Genomic DNA, 16,212 nt, shown 5'->3' on the forward strand with positions numbered 1-16,212 from the left:
TAATAATTAATTCCTTTAAGTCCACAATGCAGACTTTTCTGTCTAATTACAAAACACTACTCAAACTTATGAAGGACTAGCTCTTGTTCTAAAACTTTTATTTGTTTCATATATATTACTATATTTTAAAACCCTAAACTCTTAAGTTTTTTACTTTGTGATATTATATGCTACTTTTAAGTTATAATTAATTACTTCAAGTCCACAATACAGGCAGACTTTTCTGTCTAATTACAACATCCTACTCAAACTTATGAAGAAGAAGGTGAAGAAGAAGCTTTTGTTCTAAAGCTTTTATTTGTTTTATATCTATTACTATACTTTAAAACCCTAAACTCTTAAGTTTTTTACTTTGTGATATTATATGCTTTTAAATAAATGATACTCTTGTAATTTTAGTGTTATTAATTAATTTTGGAAGCTTTTATGGTCAAATGTCGTGTTTTCTTGGGAGTTAGGGTCTGTTAGCCTCAAATTCTCAGTCTAGAGCTCTAAAGTTCTCTAAGTCTAAAATTCTCAGTATCTAGAGCTCTAACAGTGTTGTACTGGGCTTTGTAGAGATCTGAAGCCAAAACTTTGTGGGTGTGAGAAAAGCCAAGTAGAAATTAATTAGATGGAATTAATTAGACTTTGGAGCTGTGCTTTCTCCTTCTATCTTCACACGTGGGGAGTGAGTTTGTTTTGCCTTTTGGTGCCTTTCTCTGTATCACAGAGGTTCCTGGGGAATCAATGTGGGATTTTCCAAAATTTCTGTTTGGAGAGTCCCAAGACCGACAGAGGCAGTTGGGGACTGGGGAGAACTGACAAAGCCAAAGACCAACAGGAGTATCCTGTGCATACTTCCTTAAATTTCTCCAGAAATTCCTGCCACCATCTGTGTCCTGTAACTCCCTTTTGTCTCTCTTTTCTTTACTTTTTTTTTTTGTCTTTCTGTCCTTTCTTTCTTGCACAGAAGCTGTAAGATGATACCTTCCTAGTCCAAGGGCATCCCTTGTGAAACAATTTCATATAGAACACAAATTAAGACATCACCATTGTTAAATATTCCCATTGTAAGTTTGGGAGCAAAGAGGAGCCATTATTTTCATACAGCTTATGTATTTTTAATCCATCCCTCCTGTTCCTTTCCTGCTTCCATTGAACATGTTATTCCCCAGGCTGCAAGGGTTCTTTTCTTTAGAGGAGTGTATAAATAAAGATTTAAACAAAACTGGGTGGTCTTCAAAATGCATCTCTTAGAAACAGAGATGGCAGTGGCAGTTTAAATAGAAAAGGTTAAATTTGTTCATTACTGAAGCCGTGGAGGCACCTTCCAATTCTCAGGAAGTTGTTTTGTTTTTCTTTGGATTACACTCCCTGTTTTTTTTTGTTTTTTTTTTTTTTTTTTTTAACTTAGAGCTTTTCCAGCTTATCCTGGACAGTTATGGATCCTCTCTAAGGCTTGGTGCTGCCAATTGTCACAAGGACTCAGTGGCAGCTCTGTGGCACAGCCACAGGGTGGTGGGGGTGATTCAGGAATCCCAGAATGGTTTGGGTTGGAAGGGACCTCAAAGCTCATCTCATTCCAACCCCCTTCCACCATCCCAGGCTGCTCCAAGCCCCATCCAGCCTGGCCTGGAATACTCCAGGGGTAGAATTATTATCTTATTAATGGTATAATTATCTCATTCATATTTTTATCCTAATTTCATGATTAATATCCCCAAACCTGACACTATTTCAAGCCTGCACATGGCTTAAATTTCAAAGAGTGCTTTGCTGTTCTTCTTCCCTTTTCCCCCTCCTCCAAGAGCAAGTATTGAAGACATGGATGTTGCTGAAATTGGAGTGGAAACTTTAAAAGAGAAATACAATGATGGAGATTGGTGCTGTTAATGAAATTCTGGCTTGGAAGGCTCAGTGATGCAAAGAGCAGTGCCTGGGAGTGTGTGGTGCAATTCAACAGCCCCAGAAATATTTGGTGCAGGAATTTGTGTGTAAAGCATCCTTTGCATGGATTAATGTGATTTAAGACTTGTTAAAGACCAGGAATTGGTGTGATCAGTTGTTTCATTTTTGCTTTGAATAGTTGGAGGCAGAGAAAATGCATCCTGGCTCGGTTGTTCCTGGATATTGGAGATTCTCTGTCCTTCCTTCCACTCCACTTGTAGTCACAGGAAAGTGTCAGAGCAAGGCTGCACATCTTGAGCGAAGAAATAACATTTCTTGTAAAAATTACAAAATTGTTTAGGTTGGAAAAGACTTCTAAGATCATCCAATCCAATTATCAACCCAGCAGCACTGCCCAGTTCCCCATTTCCCCTGTCAAGAGCCACATCCACGTGTTCTTTGAACACTTCCAGGGATGGGGGCTCCACCACTGCCCTGGGCAGGGCTGGACAACCCTTTCCATGAAGAAATATTTCCTAATATCTCATCTAACCCTCCCCTGGCACAACTTGAGGCTGTTTCCTTTCCATTTCCTCTCCATCCCTCCCATTCAGGACGATGCAGACATCCTAGGGAGGCACCAAGTGTTGACACTGCAATTTCTTTGAGGAACTGGGCTGAAAGTCAAATCATGTATCATTGGAAAGCAGGGATCCTAGAACTGAATGAACTGGATGGTTTTCTGTTATCTTTTTGATGCCTCATGGGTTCAGTCTTGCTGTCTGAATAAACTTTTGGAGTCTTTAAATACAAAAAATAATCCTAAACCCTTCTCTTGTGGTAACTGAGTGTCCAAAATTCTGATTTTTACCTGTTCAGTCTCTTCCTGCACATTGAATTCATCACACCTTAATGTTCTTTTTTATTCTTTTTAAACTAGTCCTGCTCAAATTGATTCTTGTATGGATTTGTTGTTTTAATTAATTGGTTCTATGGACTGAGTCTAAATTGATTCTGTTAGATGAAAGATTCTCTGCTTGGTTTTTTTTTTTTTTGTTTTAGTGGATTTTCTTTTTGTCTTTAATGAAAGAATGCAGCGAAAGGGAAGGAAAATAAGAGAAGAATGGTTGGAATATCACTGAATGGTTTATTAGTCACTGTTTACATGCCTGAACTGTGTAAAATATCCCCTGATTTCCTTCCACAGGACTGGTGAGTAATGTGGTTTTCACAAGTCATGCCACAGAGCAGAGGCACCCACTGCTGGTGCAGCTGCAGAGCCTGATCAGAGCAGCAAATCCTGGAGTTTCCTTCATCCTGGCAGAAAATGGGATTGTAACAAGGTAACTTCCAGCAGGATTTATTGCTTTTGGCACATGGGCCACCAGCACTCAGAAATTCTGTTCTCATGTTTTTACTCTGGTGATTTATAGGAAGGAAATGCAGATTTTTTCTTAATTGCTTCTCGTGCAAAAGGGATTTTCCCTTTACGTTTATGGGCATATAAATACAGGGATTAGGAAATGTGTTTTGTTTGCAGAGTGTGATTTATGTTGCTGTTACTGTCATACTAAAGGAAAAGTGCTCTTAATTTTACTGTCACTAGCACATTATGTTTTAATGTTAGTAGATAGTGGCCATTTTATTTAACTTAGAAAATGAAAAATCTTCATTTTTATCTCTTTACAGGAATGAGGATATTGAACTAATTCTCTCAGAAAGCAGTTTTTCAAGTCCTCAGATGATGAGAGCTCGATATTTAATGTACCCTGGCTGGCAAGTATCTAGACTGAGAAGTATTAAAACTATTTTTCTAATTAACTTGAAGATTAAAATGTTTCACTAACTTCATTTATATATTTTTTTTCCCCTAAGACTACTCATTTGGAACAGGCAGCAGCTTTGTAAATTATTTTTAAGAGAGCTGATGATTATTCTTAGTGGATACAAGATTGCTGCCTTTTTATGGGGGGAAAAGCTCCTTTTTGGCCACCATTTAAATCAATGGCAAGATTACTGTTGCTTTCCAGAAGAATAGGCAAGAACCCTGTGGGAATAAACTGGGAAGGATTGGGATGGGTGAGGTCAATAATGACTGGAGTAATTTCATCCTGACAGCTATTCAGCATTACTGGAATGAACTTGCTCTGTCAGTCTGGCCATTAGCAGAGCAATTATTCACAAAAACCAGGAACCTCAGTGACAGCCCTGGCACAGCTCAGCCACAAACCCACGTGGCACCAAATCTCCACTGAACACCGAGGGAGATTTCTCCTGGCTCAGGGCTCTTCACACATCTTGTTGCAATTCTTTCTGCTGCACCTTTTTGGCAGAAATTTGCAGCTCTCAGCAATCATAACTCCTGGCTGACCAGGCTCTGTGCTGGAAACATTTATTTATCATACCTTGCAGTCCTCTGTATCTCTTTATTAATAAAATTGGTTCTGAATTGGATGCAAGTAGCCAAGCAAAGCTACTGGAGTGAAGCACAAGGCTTGGGGTGATGATATTGAATTAATATCATCAGAGCTGCTGGTGGATTGCATGGAGACAAAGAGAGAGAGCAGGAAAAGAAAATATTTCAAACTTTTGGGCAGCTGTTAATCTATTTGATGACAGTATGCAAGAATTGGATCTGGATAGTGTGGAAGAGAAGGAAAGCAGCAAGAACATCAAAAACATCCAGGGAGATCTTTTTGCAGCCTTGTAGTACCTAAAGAGGGCTCATAAAAAAGGAGAAATGTGAGTTTTTACATGGGTAGATGGTGATAGGATAAGGGAGAAGGGTTTTAAGCTAAAGATAAGATATTAGGGAAAATTCTTCCCTGGGAGGGTGCCCAGGGAAGCTGTGGCTGCCCCTGGATCCCTGGAAATGTCCAAGGCCAGCTTGGAGCAACAGGGCTTGGAGCAACCTGAGCTAGTGGAAGATGTCCATGCCCATGGTGGGGGTGGGAATTAGATGATTTTTAAGGTCCATTTTGACTCAAACCATTTCAAGACTCCATAAAAAGGAATCCTGAGTGCTTTGACCAACCCAATGCTGTTGGCAGCACATTTTCACAGAGAAGAAATCTCTGTATTTTCCTTCCTTTCAATCTGTGGTGAAAGAACAGATGGTTTTTGCTGGGTGAGAAGCAGAAGCTGCTGTGATTTCTGTGTGTTGAAGGTGTTTGTTTTTGTGTGCAGGTATGAGGGCAGGTATGGGGCTGGGCCTGTGTTCCCTCCCATGGTTCAGATCTGTGTGTGGTTCAGCCGCCCTCTGGAGAAAACAAGATTTGTCACCAAATGCAAAGGTACCAATGAACTTTGCCTGACTTGATTGAAATCCAAGTTTGGAATGCTGAGGGATAGAGGGGAAGGAAGGCACTGATGTAACACAGTTATTTAATCATGCTGAAGGTGATTTTTAATTGAAAACTCAGCTTTCCTTCCTAAAAGTACAGTAAATTCTGTTCCTTAGTGTCAGCTCTGGAAAATTGTCCCATGATTTTTGTTCAGATGAAAGTCTAATTGAATTTTTGGTTTCTAGGACTGAGACAGCTTCCTGTCTTTGCTTTTTTATTTTATGTCTCATTGTATTTGGGAGTGTTGAAATACAGTTTTATAAGTGACCATCAGCTTCTACTTTTTATGCCAAATAATTCTTTGTAGCTCCTAGAAAACAGACTCAGCTCTAGAGTAGATACATTACCAAACCTTTCCTCTGCTTAGCCAAGTAGTGTTAAAGAGGATTTTACCTCCCACACACACTGTGAGAGTTCCTTATCCCAAACACACCTCATTTCCCAAACTCCAAGGCAAAGAATGAGAAAATAAATGTTACATAGTGAGACTCCAAGGCACTGGAGCAGCTTTTCCTTTGGAAGCACTGGGATGTGGATTAGGGATCAGTTGCACAGGTTTTACCAGAAGCTCCACCAAAGAGAAGAAAAATAAGTTGAGATAATCTGTTTATCTTCTGTTTCAAACAGCAATTAAGTCGTTGCTCAAGCCAAGTCCTTTTTCTGGAAACATTTATCACATCATGGGCAAAGTGAAGTTTTCAGGTAAGGGCAAATTACTCTGAGGGGTTGTGATCACACTGCACCTAATGGGTGTTTAAAAAAGTATTTCTGTCCTGGATTCTGTCTGCAGCAGTGTTGATGTTAGATTAGATTAGCAATTATCAGGCTCTTCCTTCTGTCTTCTCCTTGTTAGATGCTGATAAAGTCATTGAAGTGTGTCACAACACAGCAGCAAATTCCCTCAGCCTGGTGCCTGTTCCAGAGGGGCCAACTCCTCCTGATTCCAGAAATGATCCCAGAGACTGCAGCAGTCAACAGGAATATTTCCTTGTGTTCATTGGCTGCTCCCTGAAGGAAGAGGATATCAAAGATTGGCTCAGAGAAACTGCAAAACAGGTTTGTGGGCAGGTTTCCTTTTGTTCTGTGCTTGGCATTTCTTAACAACCAAAGGAAAAAAATGAGTGGCTCAGTGAAATGTTTGGGTTTCTTAATTAATCTTTTTTTTTCTTCTACCAAGGTATTGACATTCTAGGGTGCAGATGGATTTCAGGAAGGGGACTAAGAGTTTACAAATGTGTGTTGTAATGTCTGTATTGTTTTAGTGCTTGCTACAGCTTATTCATGGATTGATTTGCTCTTGAATGCTTGAGCAAATGGATTATGTCCAGGATAAACACAGGATGATTTAGCTGAGCTGTGATTGCCAAGGGCTGAAGTGTGCTGTGAAATAAATCTTCTTCCAGTACCTGAATGCTGGCAAAGCTGAAAATTTGTTTTGATTCACTAAATTAAACCTCCTTGGAAGTAATCCACTGAAATGGAGGGTAGAGTCCTGTTCATTTTGTCATCTTTAATTAGTGTATTTCTGCATGGCTGATGTATCCATGCAATGAGGAGTGAGGAACAGGGAATGTGGTGTTGTAGGGAGCTCAGAAGGCAGAGTTTGCACAGAGGGATTGCCACAGCTGATTGACAGAATCACAGATCCATAAAATCCTGCAATGGTTTGGGTTGGAAGGGACCTTAAATCCCATCCAGTTCCACCTCCCTGCCATGAGCAGGGACACCTTCCACCATCCCAAATTGTTCCAAACCCTGTCCAACATAGCCTTGGACACTTCCAGGGGTCCTGGGGCAGCCACAGCTTCTCTGGGCAACTTTTTGGAACATTTGTAAGTTAAAAAATACTCCATTATTACTTCTATATGGATTAGGAGGATTTGCACACAAAAATTTGTATAGGAAGAGAAAAAGTGTTTCCTGCAGACTGTGGCTGGAGCAGTTGCTAAGTTTCCAAGATTTCTGAGGTTTTTGAATTTCTGAAATGCTCAGGTTCTCATCTTCTGTTCCCCTGTGTTAATTCAGGGAATTAATCCATTTTCTGTGCTGATTATCTCATGCTCTGTACTTACCATGGGGGTAAAATATGGAGACAAATGCTTTGCCATGTAAGAAAGCTCTTGGTGGAAATACTACTTAAATTTTATGAAAACTTGGAACTTAAATGCTTATCTCAAGTGTGAAGTGTTTCCTCTTTGAGCAATTCAGGACTATAAACACTTTTTGTACAGTCATGGCTAATTGAGGGTTTCAGATAGCTCTAAGAGTTACCACATGCTGCAGGAAAGAAAAGGATTACAGAATTTTTCAGGCTCAAAATGAAGTTGTTTTTCTTTTCCTGTGCCAGCTTTCTTACAGTAAAGCTGTATTTAAATTGTCTTGTTTAAAATACTTACAGAATTTTAAATTTCTGAGTGTTTTCTGTAAGATCAGTGAATTTTTACTTTTGCTTTCAGAACATAGTTGTGAGTACCTTCATGGAACTGAATAATTTGAGAAATGATTTTTTAAAAACACATGTTTCTATGTGGTGGTTGGGGTTTTTTTTGTTTTTAATTTATTTTTTAACCAACTAACCTGTGGTATCACATAACTGGAATCTCCTTCTTCATACAGAAACCTCAGAGGAAAGCCCTGAAAACCAGAGGAATGTTAACCCTTCAGGAAATCAAAAACATCCATGTGAGTAAAAGCAATAATTTACCAACCCTTCTTTTGGCTGGTTTCCCTTAAATATCCATCTGGATGACAGAGCACCTGCCACAACAAGTGTGCTGAGCACTAAATTATTACAGCACTTTTGGAGCTGTCCAGGAGGGATTTGAGGTATAAATCTGATCTCAGAGCTCCAAATTCACTCTGGAAAGCAGGAGAAGGTGTAAAATTTGCCATCTTTGGTTGCTGTAATGGCCTTTTAATTTTCTTTTATCTATTTGAGTTTGTAAGGACTGTCTCTACAGGTGTTTAATTTAAATTCTTTTCCTGCTGCAGGTGAAACGCCACTTGGATCCACTCCCAGCTGGTTATTTTTACAATGGGACTCAATTTGTGAATTTTTTTGGTGACAAAATGGATTATCATCCATGTATCCTTTAAAATGGGGGGTTTTGGGGGAGGTTTTAGGTAGGCAATGAACTGTGCAGCTCTGAAATGTTAAGTGCCAAAGCAGATATGGTAAAGAACCAGTTCCTTGCCAGCTAAAGCTTAGTTGTAAAGCCTTTCTTGAGAGATAAGATCTCAGAAACAGAATAGAACCAACAAAACAAACCCCAAACTGCCCATGAGCTCATGCAGGGAATAATTTATGGACCACAGCTTGTCAAAAAAATATTTTTCAAACCAAATAGTGCTGTAATAGCACTGAATGCCTGGGCACGACTGATAAAACTTCCAAATGAATGTAATTTCATGTGTGCACACACTCCAGTGAAAACAATCATATTTTTGTCCTTAGTTTTACCCTGAAATTCCTTGCCAAGGTTCTTCTTGTCCTTGGTCACCACCTGGGGACCTGGCTCAGTGGTGGCCATGGCAGTGCTGGGTTAACAGCTGCCCTTGGTGATCTCTGAGGGCTTTTCCAGCCTAAATGATTCTGTGATTCTCTCATTTTCATAACTTCCTTTTGCTTTTGTCTTTGGTCACCAACTTCCAAATTGGTTTTATAACCCCAGTTTAGTTTTCACAGTAACTTCTCCAAACTTGGTAAAAATCCAGGTGATGCTGCTTTGGAATAAGAACAGAATTATTTCCTGTGTCCTGTGGGACAACTTGAAAATTTTAAGCAGATTTCTGTCTGCAGGACACAAAACCCGACAGCAAATTTGGACTTCACTGGAAAATTGTTGATGCCCCATCTCTGGAAGTGTCCAAGGCCAGGTTGGATGGGGCTTGGAGCACCCTGGGATAGTGGGAGGTGTCTCTGTCCATGGCAGGGCGTGGGATGAGATGAACTTTAAGCTCCTCCCAACCCAAACCATTCCAGGACTCTTCACTCCACCTCCCCCTTGGTGTTTGGCAGGGAAAGCTGCAGGCCTGGTTAAGCCTTTCTGGGGGATTTGAGTTTTGGGCAGTTTTAAACTTTTAAATAGCTGGAAATGTGTTCAGAGTCCTCAGATAGTTTGGTTGGAATGGACCTTGAAGCTGATCTCATTCCAGCACCTTCCACGGATGGGGAGTCCAAAACCTCTTTGTGTAACCTATGCCAGGGCCTCACCACCCTCCCTGGGAAGAATTTCTTCCTAACATCCCATTTAACCCTGCTATGGTTTTGCTGTTCTTAGATCTTCCTTCTGGCAAAATAATACCCCTTTGTGCTGCTCCTTTATTCCCTGAGTTGGGGTAACTTCTAGAAGTTCTAGAGAACTTCTGTAGAACTTCCAGAAAGTAATATATTGAATTTCTGCTTTCACTGAGTGTCCCAGAACTGGCACTTCCTTCAAACCTGGATGTTCTTTTCTACTAAACTCCATTTGCACAAATGTTCTTCCTTCACCTTTCCCAACCAGTAATGGACCAGTTCATGAATGATTACTTGGAAGAAGCCAACAGGGAAATTGAGAAGTACAACAGGGAGCTGGAGGAGCAGGAGTACCACGACCTCTTTGAGCAGAAGATTTAAGCATGTGGATCCTGAGTGTTCCTGTCCTTGTGTCAGGAACCAAAAATGCTCTTTTGTCCTTCTGGCTCACAAGAAATCAAGTGAAATGTTTGTTTTCAGCACTCCTTCCCAAACTAAGGGATTGTTCCCCTGAGGTTGGCATTTAACATGGTAACTGCTTAGCTGTTTGTACTGTCAGGATTGCTTCCACTTCACCTTAATTCCAGACTGTCCAAAGCATCACCTGGAATCTCTGGCTTGTGGTGGAAACGTGGGAAAAAGAAGAAGAAGGAGGAGAAAAGAAGCAAAACTGGATTTATTTCCTAAAACAAGGTCAGAATGTAATTGTGGAATTGGGCCATGGTGCAGATATCAAACAATCCCTGGGTGTCCCTTGGAAATCGTTGCACAGGAGCATTGATGGTCAGGGGGAGCTCAGGGTGTGGGATTGGGGTTCCCAAAGCGAGAAATGGGGGAACAGACTCGGAAGAGTCCCCAATCCCAGAACTCTTTGGGTGTTCCTGAAGCAAAAAATGGGGGAATAATTAAAAAAAGTAAGAGAGTCCCTAATGCCACAGCTGCTGGGATGTTCCCAAAGCGAGAAATGGGGGAACAAGGGGAACAACTCAGAAAAATGCCTAATCCCACAGCTCTTGGTGTGTTCCCAAAGCGAGAAATGGGGGAACACTTTCTCAGAGTCCCTAATCCCACAGCTCTTGGTGTGTTCCCAAAGCGAGAAATGGGGGAACAAGGGGAAAAATTCAGAATTGAGTCCCTAATCAACATCTGTTGGGATGTTCCCAAAGCGACAAATGGGGGAACAGTGGGGAAAACTCAGAACTAATCCCTAATCAGTCCCTAATCAGCAACTGTTTGGGTGTTCTCAAAGTGAGAAGTGGGGGAACACTTTCTCAGAGTCCCTAATCCCACAGCTCTTGGTGTGTTCCCAAAGCGAGAAATGGGGGAACAATGGGAAAAACTCAGAATTGAGTCCCTAATTCCAGAGCTGTTGGTGTGTTCCCAAAGCAAGAAATGGGAGAATGATTCAAAACTTGGAATCCCTGAATCTGCAGCTTTGGGATGTTCCCAAAGTGAGAAATGAGGGAACATTGGGAAGAACTCAGAATTGAGTCCCTAATCCCAGAGCTGTCAGAGCATTCCCAAAGTGAGAAATGGGGGAATGGGAAAAGCTTGGATGAGCACCTAATCCCACAGTTGTTAGGATGTTCCCAAAGTGACAGATGGGGGAACAATGGGAAAAACTCAGAATTGAGTCCCCGATCCCACAGCTCTTGGTGTGTTCCCAAAGCGAGAAATGGGGGAGTAACAGTGGGGATAACTCTGAAAAGCCCCTGATCCCAGAGCTGTGGTGTGTTCCCAAAGCAAGAAATGGGAGAATGATTCAAAACTTGGAATCCCTGAATCTGCAGCTCTTAGGACGTTCCCAAAGCGAGAAATGGGGGAACATTGGGAAAAACTCAGAATTGAGTCCCTAATCCCACAGTTTTTAGAGGATTCCCAAAGCGAGAAATGGGGGAACAATGGGAAAAAGTTCAGAATTGAGTCCCTAATGCCAGAGCTGTTTGTGTGTACCCAAAGCAAGAAATAGGAGAATGATTCAAAACTTGGAATCCCTGAATCTGCAGCTCTTAGGACGTTCCCAAAGCGAGAAATGGGGAAACATTGGGAAAAACTCAGAACTGAGTCCCTAATCCCAGAGCTGTCAGAGCATTCCCAAAGCGAGAAATGGGGGAACACTTTCTCAGAGTCCTTAATCCCAGAGCTGTCAGAGCAATCCCAAGGGGAAAATTGTGGAAACAGTGGGAACAACTCAAAAAAGTCCCTAATCCCAGAGCTGTCAGGGTGTTCCCAGAGCGAGAAATGGGGGAACAGTGGGGAAAACTCAGAACTGAGTCCCTGATCCCACAGTTTCTGGGGCATTCCCAAAGTGAAAAATGTGGAAACAGTGGGAACAACTCAAAAAAGTCCCTAATCCCAGAGCTGTCAGGGTGTTCCCAAAGCAAGAAATGGGGGAACAATGAGAAGAACTCAGAAATGAGTCCCTGGTCCCAGAGCTTTCAGAGAGTTCCCAAAGTGAGAAATAGGGGAACAATGGGAAAAACTCAGTTGGGCACCTAATCCCACAGCTCTTGGTGTGTTCCCAAAGCAAGAAATGGGAGAATGATCAAAAAATTTAGAATCCCTAAATCTGCAGCTCTTGGGATGTTCCCAAAGCGAGAAATGGGGGAACAATGGGAAGAACTCAGAATTGAGTCCCTAATCCCAGAGCTGTCAGGGCAATCCCAAAGGGAAAATTGTGGAAACAGTGGGAAGAACTCAGTAAAGTCCCTAATCCCAGAACTGTCAGGGTGTTCCCAAAGCAAGAAATGGGGGAACAGTGGGGAAAACTCAGAACTGAGTCCCTGATCCCACAGCTGTTGTTGGGTTCCCAGAGCAAGAAATGGGGGAACACTTTCCATAGTCCCTAATCCCAGAGCTGTCAGGGCAATCCCAAAGGGAAAACTGTGGAAACAGTGGGAACAACTCAGTGAAGTCCCTAATCCCAGAGCTGTCAGGGTGTTCCCAAAGAGAGGGATGAGGGAACCCTCCCACCCCCACCTTTGCCAGGGCTCAGCCCATCTCAAACCTCAGCACAGTTTGAGTCTGCACTCGAAATTCTGACTTTAAAGAAAAGCTATTTATACATTTCAGGGTGAAATCAGTGGAGAAATCTTTAATTTCTTCCCAGTGCTCTCATTGGGATTCTTGAAAATATTTCCTGGCTGGCTGCAATGTGCACCTTGCTTAGATTATCCCTGGAGGATTCCTATTGCAGTCCTAAAAATGAGGCAAGGCAAGGCAAGGAGGAGATTCTTCAGCTGAAGAATTCCTTTTCATGAAGATAAATGATTTCCAAAGGTAAAAAATAGCAAAGGATGTTACTTGAAAGAGGCAGGAACTTGTTTGTGGAGCTTCCAGAAGAGTTTGCACGCTGTAACATTTCCCTGTGCTGGTGAGAAATCAGCTTTTTAAATACTTGCAACAGAATTTTTATAGTTCCTAAATGATAGAACAGGAATGCTGGCAGCCTGTCCTGACTTAATTCAGTATCATTTTAAAGGAGGCTTTATAAATCCCTGCCTGAAGGATTCTAAAGTACCTTAGCAGCTACTTACAGGTAATTATTGGAGTTTATTTGAATAAGCAGATTATTGCAGCATGCATGTGTTCAGAATTTAGGCGAGAGCAGCCCAGCAGGAATTTTTTATTTTCATATTCCTTTGCCTTAGGGACAGCTCAATCTTTTACTGCAACTGCAGCTTTTCTTTCTGACCAGATGTTTGTGATACAGCAAGAAATGGAATGAAAAATCTCTTGCAGGATGCTTAAAATAATTCAAATGTATCTGCACAGCCTCATCCCGAGGCAGGAAAATGAGATTTAACCCCTGCCATCAAACTTGAGGCTAAATTAGAGTTTATACTTTGCTAAGAGATGTATTTTTTACCTTTGGAACATGAAATAAGTGAAATTTCAGTAACCTGAAGCACATTTTAGATGGTTTTGGTCTCCATTGCTGGATGCCTGTCCCGTGAGTGTTGCACAGTGCAGAGGTGGAATTCCAGGTGCTGCAGGCTGGGATAGAAATATTGATAAGGTTTCATTCCTTGCTTTCCTCCTAGATTTAAAAAGCTGTCTGAATTGAAGACTTTAGTATTTTATTTTTATTTTTTTTTTGCACACCACGAGACTTTATATAAAAACTACTTGTATCCTGTTAGAGGCCAGTAAAAGCCAGCAATTAGTTTGTGTTTTTAGGCTTTCCTGGGGTATTCCCTGGATCACAAGTGTGGAGCATCCTGATAAAGCTCGTGAGTTTTATCTATGCATGGCTAAATTTTAGTCTTAATATCCTGTAGTGCCTGTAGAGCAAAGGTAGCTAGCAGGGGGTTTGGGGGGGCTGCCAGGGGTTTACAACTAAATCCAGTTGGTTGCATGAAATGATTTCACAGCCCAGAATTTTTTAGGAATCCCAAAATTCTGGTGGTGGTGGGGCTGCAATAAAAAGGGGCATTAGGAAATGGAGCTCCAATTGGAATTGTTTTGCCAATGAACTCAGTGTAAACCCAGCTGTTCCAGTCCCAGTTCTCTCACCTGCAAAGCCATATTTTTAGAGTAGTGGGATGTGATGTGGGAAGAAATTGCAGTGGTTGGGACAGCAGGCACGTGCTGGAGGCTTTGTCTCAACTCCTGAGTGGATACAGAGTAGATTTAAGTGCAATTGATTGAAAATAGATGAAGATGCTGTAGCTGATTTTTGCTCTGCTGAACTCTTTTTAAGAACTCCAATTTGTGCAGCTCTCAAATCAATATGGATATGGGGCTTGATCCAGCTGGAATTCCAAGCCCTGTGAACAAAAATAAAAGGAAATAATTGGGTTGTGAGTGTGCAAATTGAGATGTTCCTTAAAAACTGGAGCAGGAGAGCTTGGAACAAAGGCCTAGAACCCTCCTGTGCTGTGCTGCATGTGCTCTATGGTCATAGCTGTGTATTACCAAGACCTTTCACCAGACTGGTACTGGCTCAATTCATGTATTTTGGTATTGAAAGAAATTGATTACCTCAATTTTTATCCTTTATTTTTAAACTGTGACTTTCAACCGTTCAACCAGAACAAAATAAAAAGAAAAAAAGTAAATAAAAATACCGAAATAGTGAAACTGTGACAATGGTATCCTTTAAATGTAGTAGTGCCTTGCAGATGACACCATTTGTTCCCCAAATAAATGGATGTCAGGGGTTGCACCACCCCTTTCTTTTTTTTTAAAGGAAAATAACGGTTTTGGTGAAAGGACTTAAAAAAATTTAAATTTAACCTAGTGACAAATATTAGCACAAATGGTTAAACTGTTCAAAAGAAAACTCTTTGAGGACTGAAATGCCTGATGCTGCTGTTGAAGAGCAGTTGCTGATTTTTTGGGAGTCAATTCTAACAATCAGCAGTGCTTTTTGAATTTATTATTTTCTTTTTTTTTAAGAAGAGTGTAACTTTTGTACTCTGGTCAGAGCTGTTTGTACTGTATGGAATCCCCAGCCCAGGGGATTTGGTGTCCTCACTCCTTGGAAGTCAAGGTGAGGATGAAACTCGAGGTTTGAACAATTTTTTCTACTGTATAATTAAAAAAAAAAAAAAAAACAACAACAAAAAAAAGCACCATTTCTAACCCACTGATGTTTGGATACAGCAAAAGTGCCATTACACCTTTCCTTTTTTATTGTACTTGGAAAAATTTGTGTCCAGGCATTCCTGAGCTTGGGAAGCGCTGAAGAGTCCTCAAGGGGTTTCCACGCTTTGCTGACCTTTGTTAGCAGCTTGTGGTGGTGTTTTTTAATTTCTCCTCACCGAGAATGAGTGTGATCAGAAGTTACTGAAGTTATAGGATTCAAATGTGACAAACTTAGCAGGAGAACCTTTGCAACTTGAGCTGCTCTGCAATCTGGGAGTATATTTGAATTTGAAGCTGTGCAATTTGGGATTAATCCAGTTTTACACTTTGCAATTAACACACCGGATTGCAGGGAGGAGTTGAGTTGCATGTGAGGGTTCCCTAATAAGTTGAATTTTTTTTTTAATTATTGTTATTTTTTAATTGAAACTTGTCTGAATTTGCACAGATTTAAGCTCTGGAATACTTTGGTATTCTTGAAAAGGGAAAAAAAAAATTGTGACTAGTATAGTGAATTGTGAACTGTGAGTTGGTAGAACCACAAGGTTGGTCTAATCTTAGGTTGTTAAAAATGTACCTCAGAAAGCTCGTGAGAAATTGCTTCATTTTTACCCAACAGCCAGATCCTGGTGTAACACTTCTCACTTTTCAATGTGCCAAAATTCACTTTTATACTAGTTCTCAATGCTTTAATATTTGCAAGTCTAAGTGAAAAACGTGTTATTTACAAACACTACTGTAACTTCAGTTCAGCTGAATGGTGTGATTGAAGCTTTTTGCCTCTCGTATTTATTACACAACTTGATTCAGTAAATATAAAATTACCTTTCCATTTATTTTTGTATTGTTTTACATGTTTATACCTGCAGTTTGTGTGACTTTTACACCTGTAACTCAGATGTGATGGAAAGAACCAATAAACAGTATCCATCCACTGCCTGGCTTTGATTCCTTTCATAAACTCACATGTTCCTAAACTTGGAGTGGTTTTCATTTAAAGTTTTTAAACTGGCAGAAAGGTGAGTTGTTTGCATTCAAATTAAAATATAAAAATTTAAGGTTTTATGGGGTATTTTTAGCTGCTATTTTAGTTTAGACCTTCTTGCTTGAGCTTTTAATTGGGTAAAATTCAAACTCAAAACTGCTTGAGCTTTAAATTGGGTAAAATTCAAA

At 40.7% G+C, this 16,212-nt stretch overlaps 1 protein-coding gene across 1 annotated transcript in view; it reads left to right on the forward strand.

Moving 5' to 3' along the window:
• Window positions 1–15,976, forward strand: part of DNAAF9 (dynein axonemal assembly factor 9) — a 75,764-nt gene extending 59,788 nt beyond the window's left edge. The window contains exons 30-37 of the mRNA XM_058804358.1: window positions 3,077–3,212; window positions 3,559–3,645; window positions 5,056–5,162; window positions 5,841–5,915; window positions 6,067–6,269; window positions 7,830–7,895; window positions 8,205–8,298; window positions 9,719–15,976. Of these exons, the coding sequence (XP_058660341.1) occupies window positions 3,077–3,212; window positions 3,559–3,645; window positions 5,056–5,162; window positions 5,841–5,915; window positions 6,067–6,269; window positions 7,830–7,895; window positions 8,205–8,298; window positions 9,719–9,831 (881 nt within the window). The 3' untranslated portion in view covers window positions 9,832–15,976. The remainder of the gene's footprint in view (window positions 1–3,076; window positions 3,213–3,558; window positions 3,646–5,055; window positions 5,163–5,840; window positions 5,916–6,066; window positions 6,270–7,829; window positions 7,896–8,204; window positions 8,299–9,718) is intronic.
• The last annotated feature ends 236 nt before the right edge of the window (window positions 15,977–16,212 follow it).

The sequence above is a fragment of the Ammospiza caudacuta genome, chromosome 4 (genome assembly GCF_027887145.1).
Source record: "Ammospiza caudacuta isolate bAmmCau1 chromosome 4, bAmmCau1.pri, whole genome shotgun sequence".
Lineage (NCBI taxonomy): Eukaryota > Metazoa > Chordata > Aves > Passeriformes > Passerellidae > Ammospiza > Ammospiza caudacuta.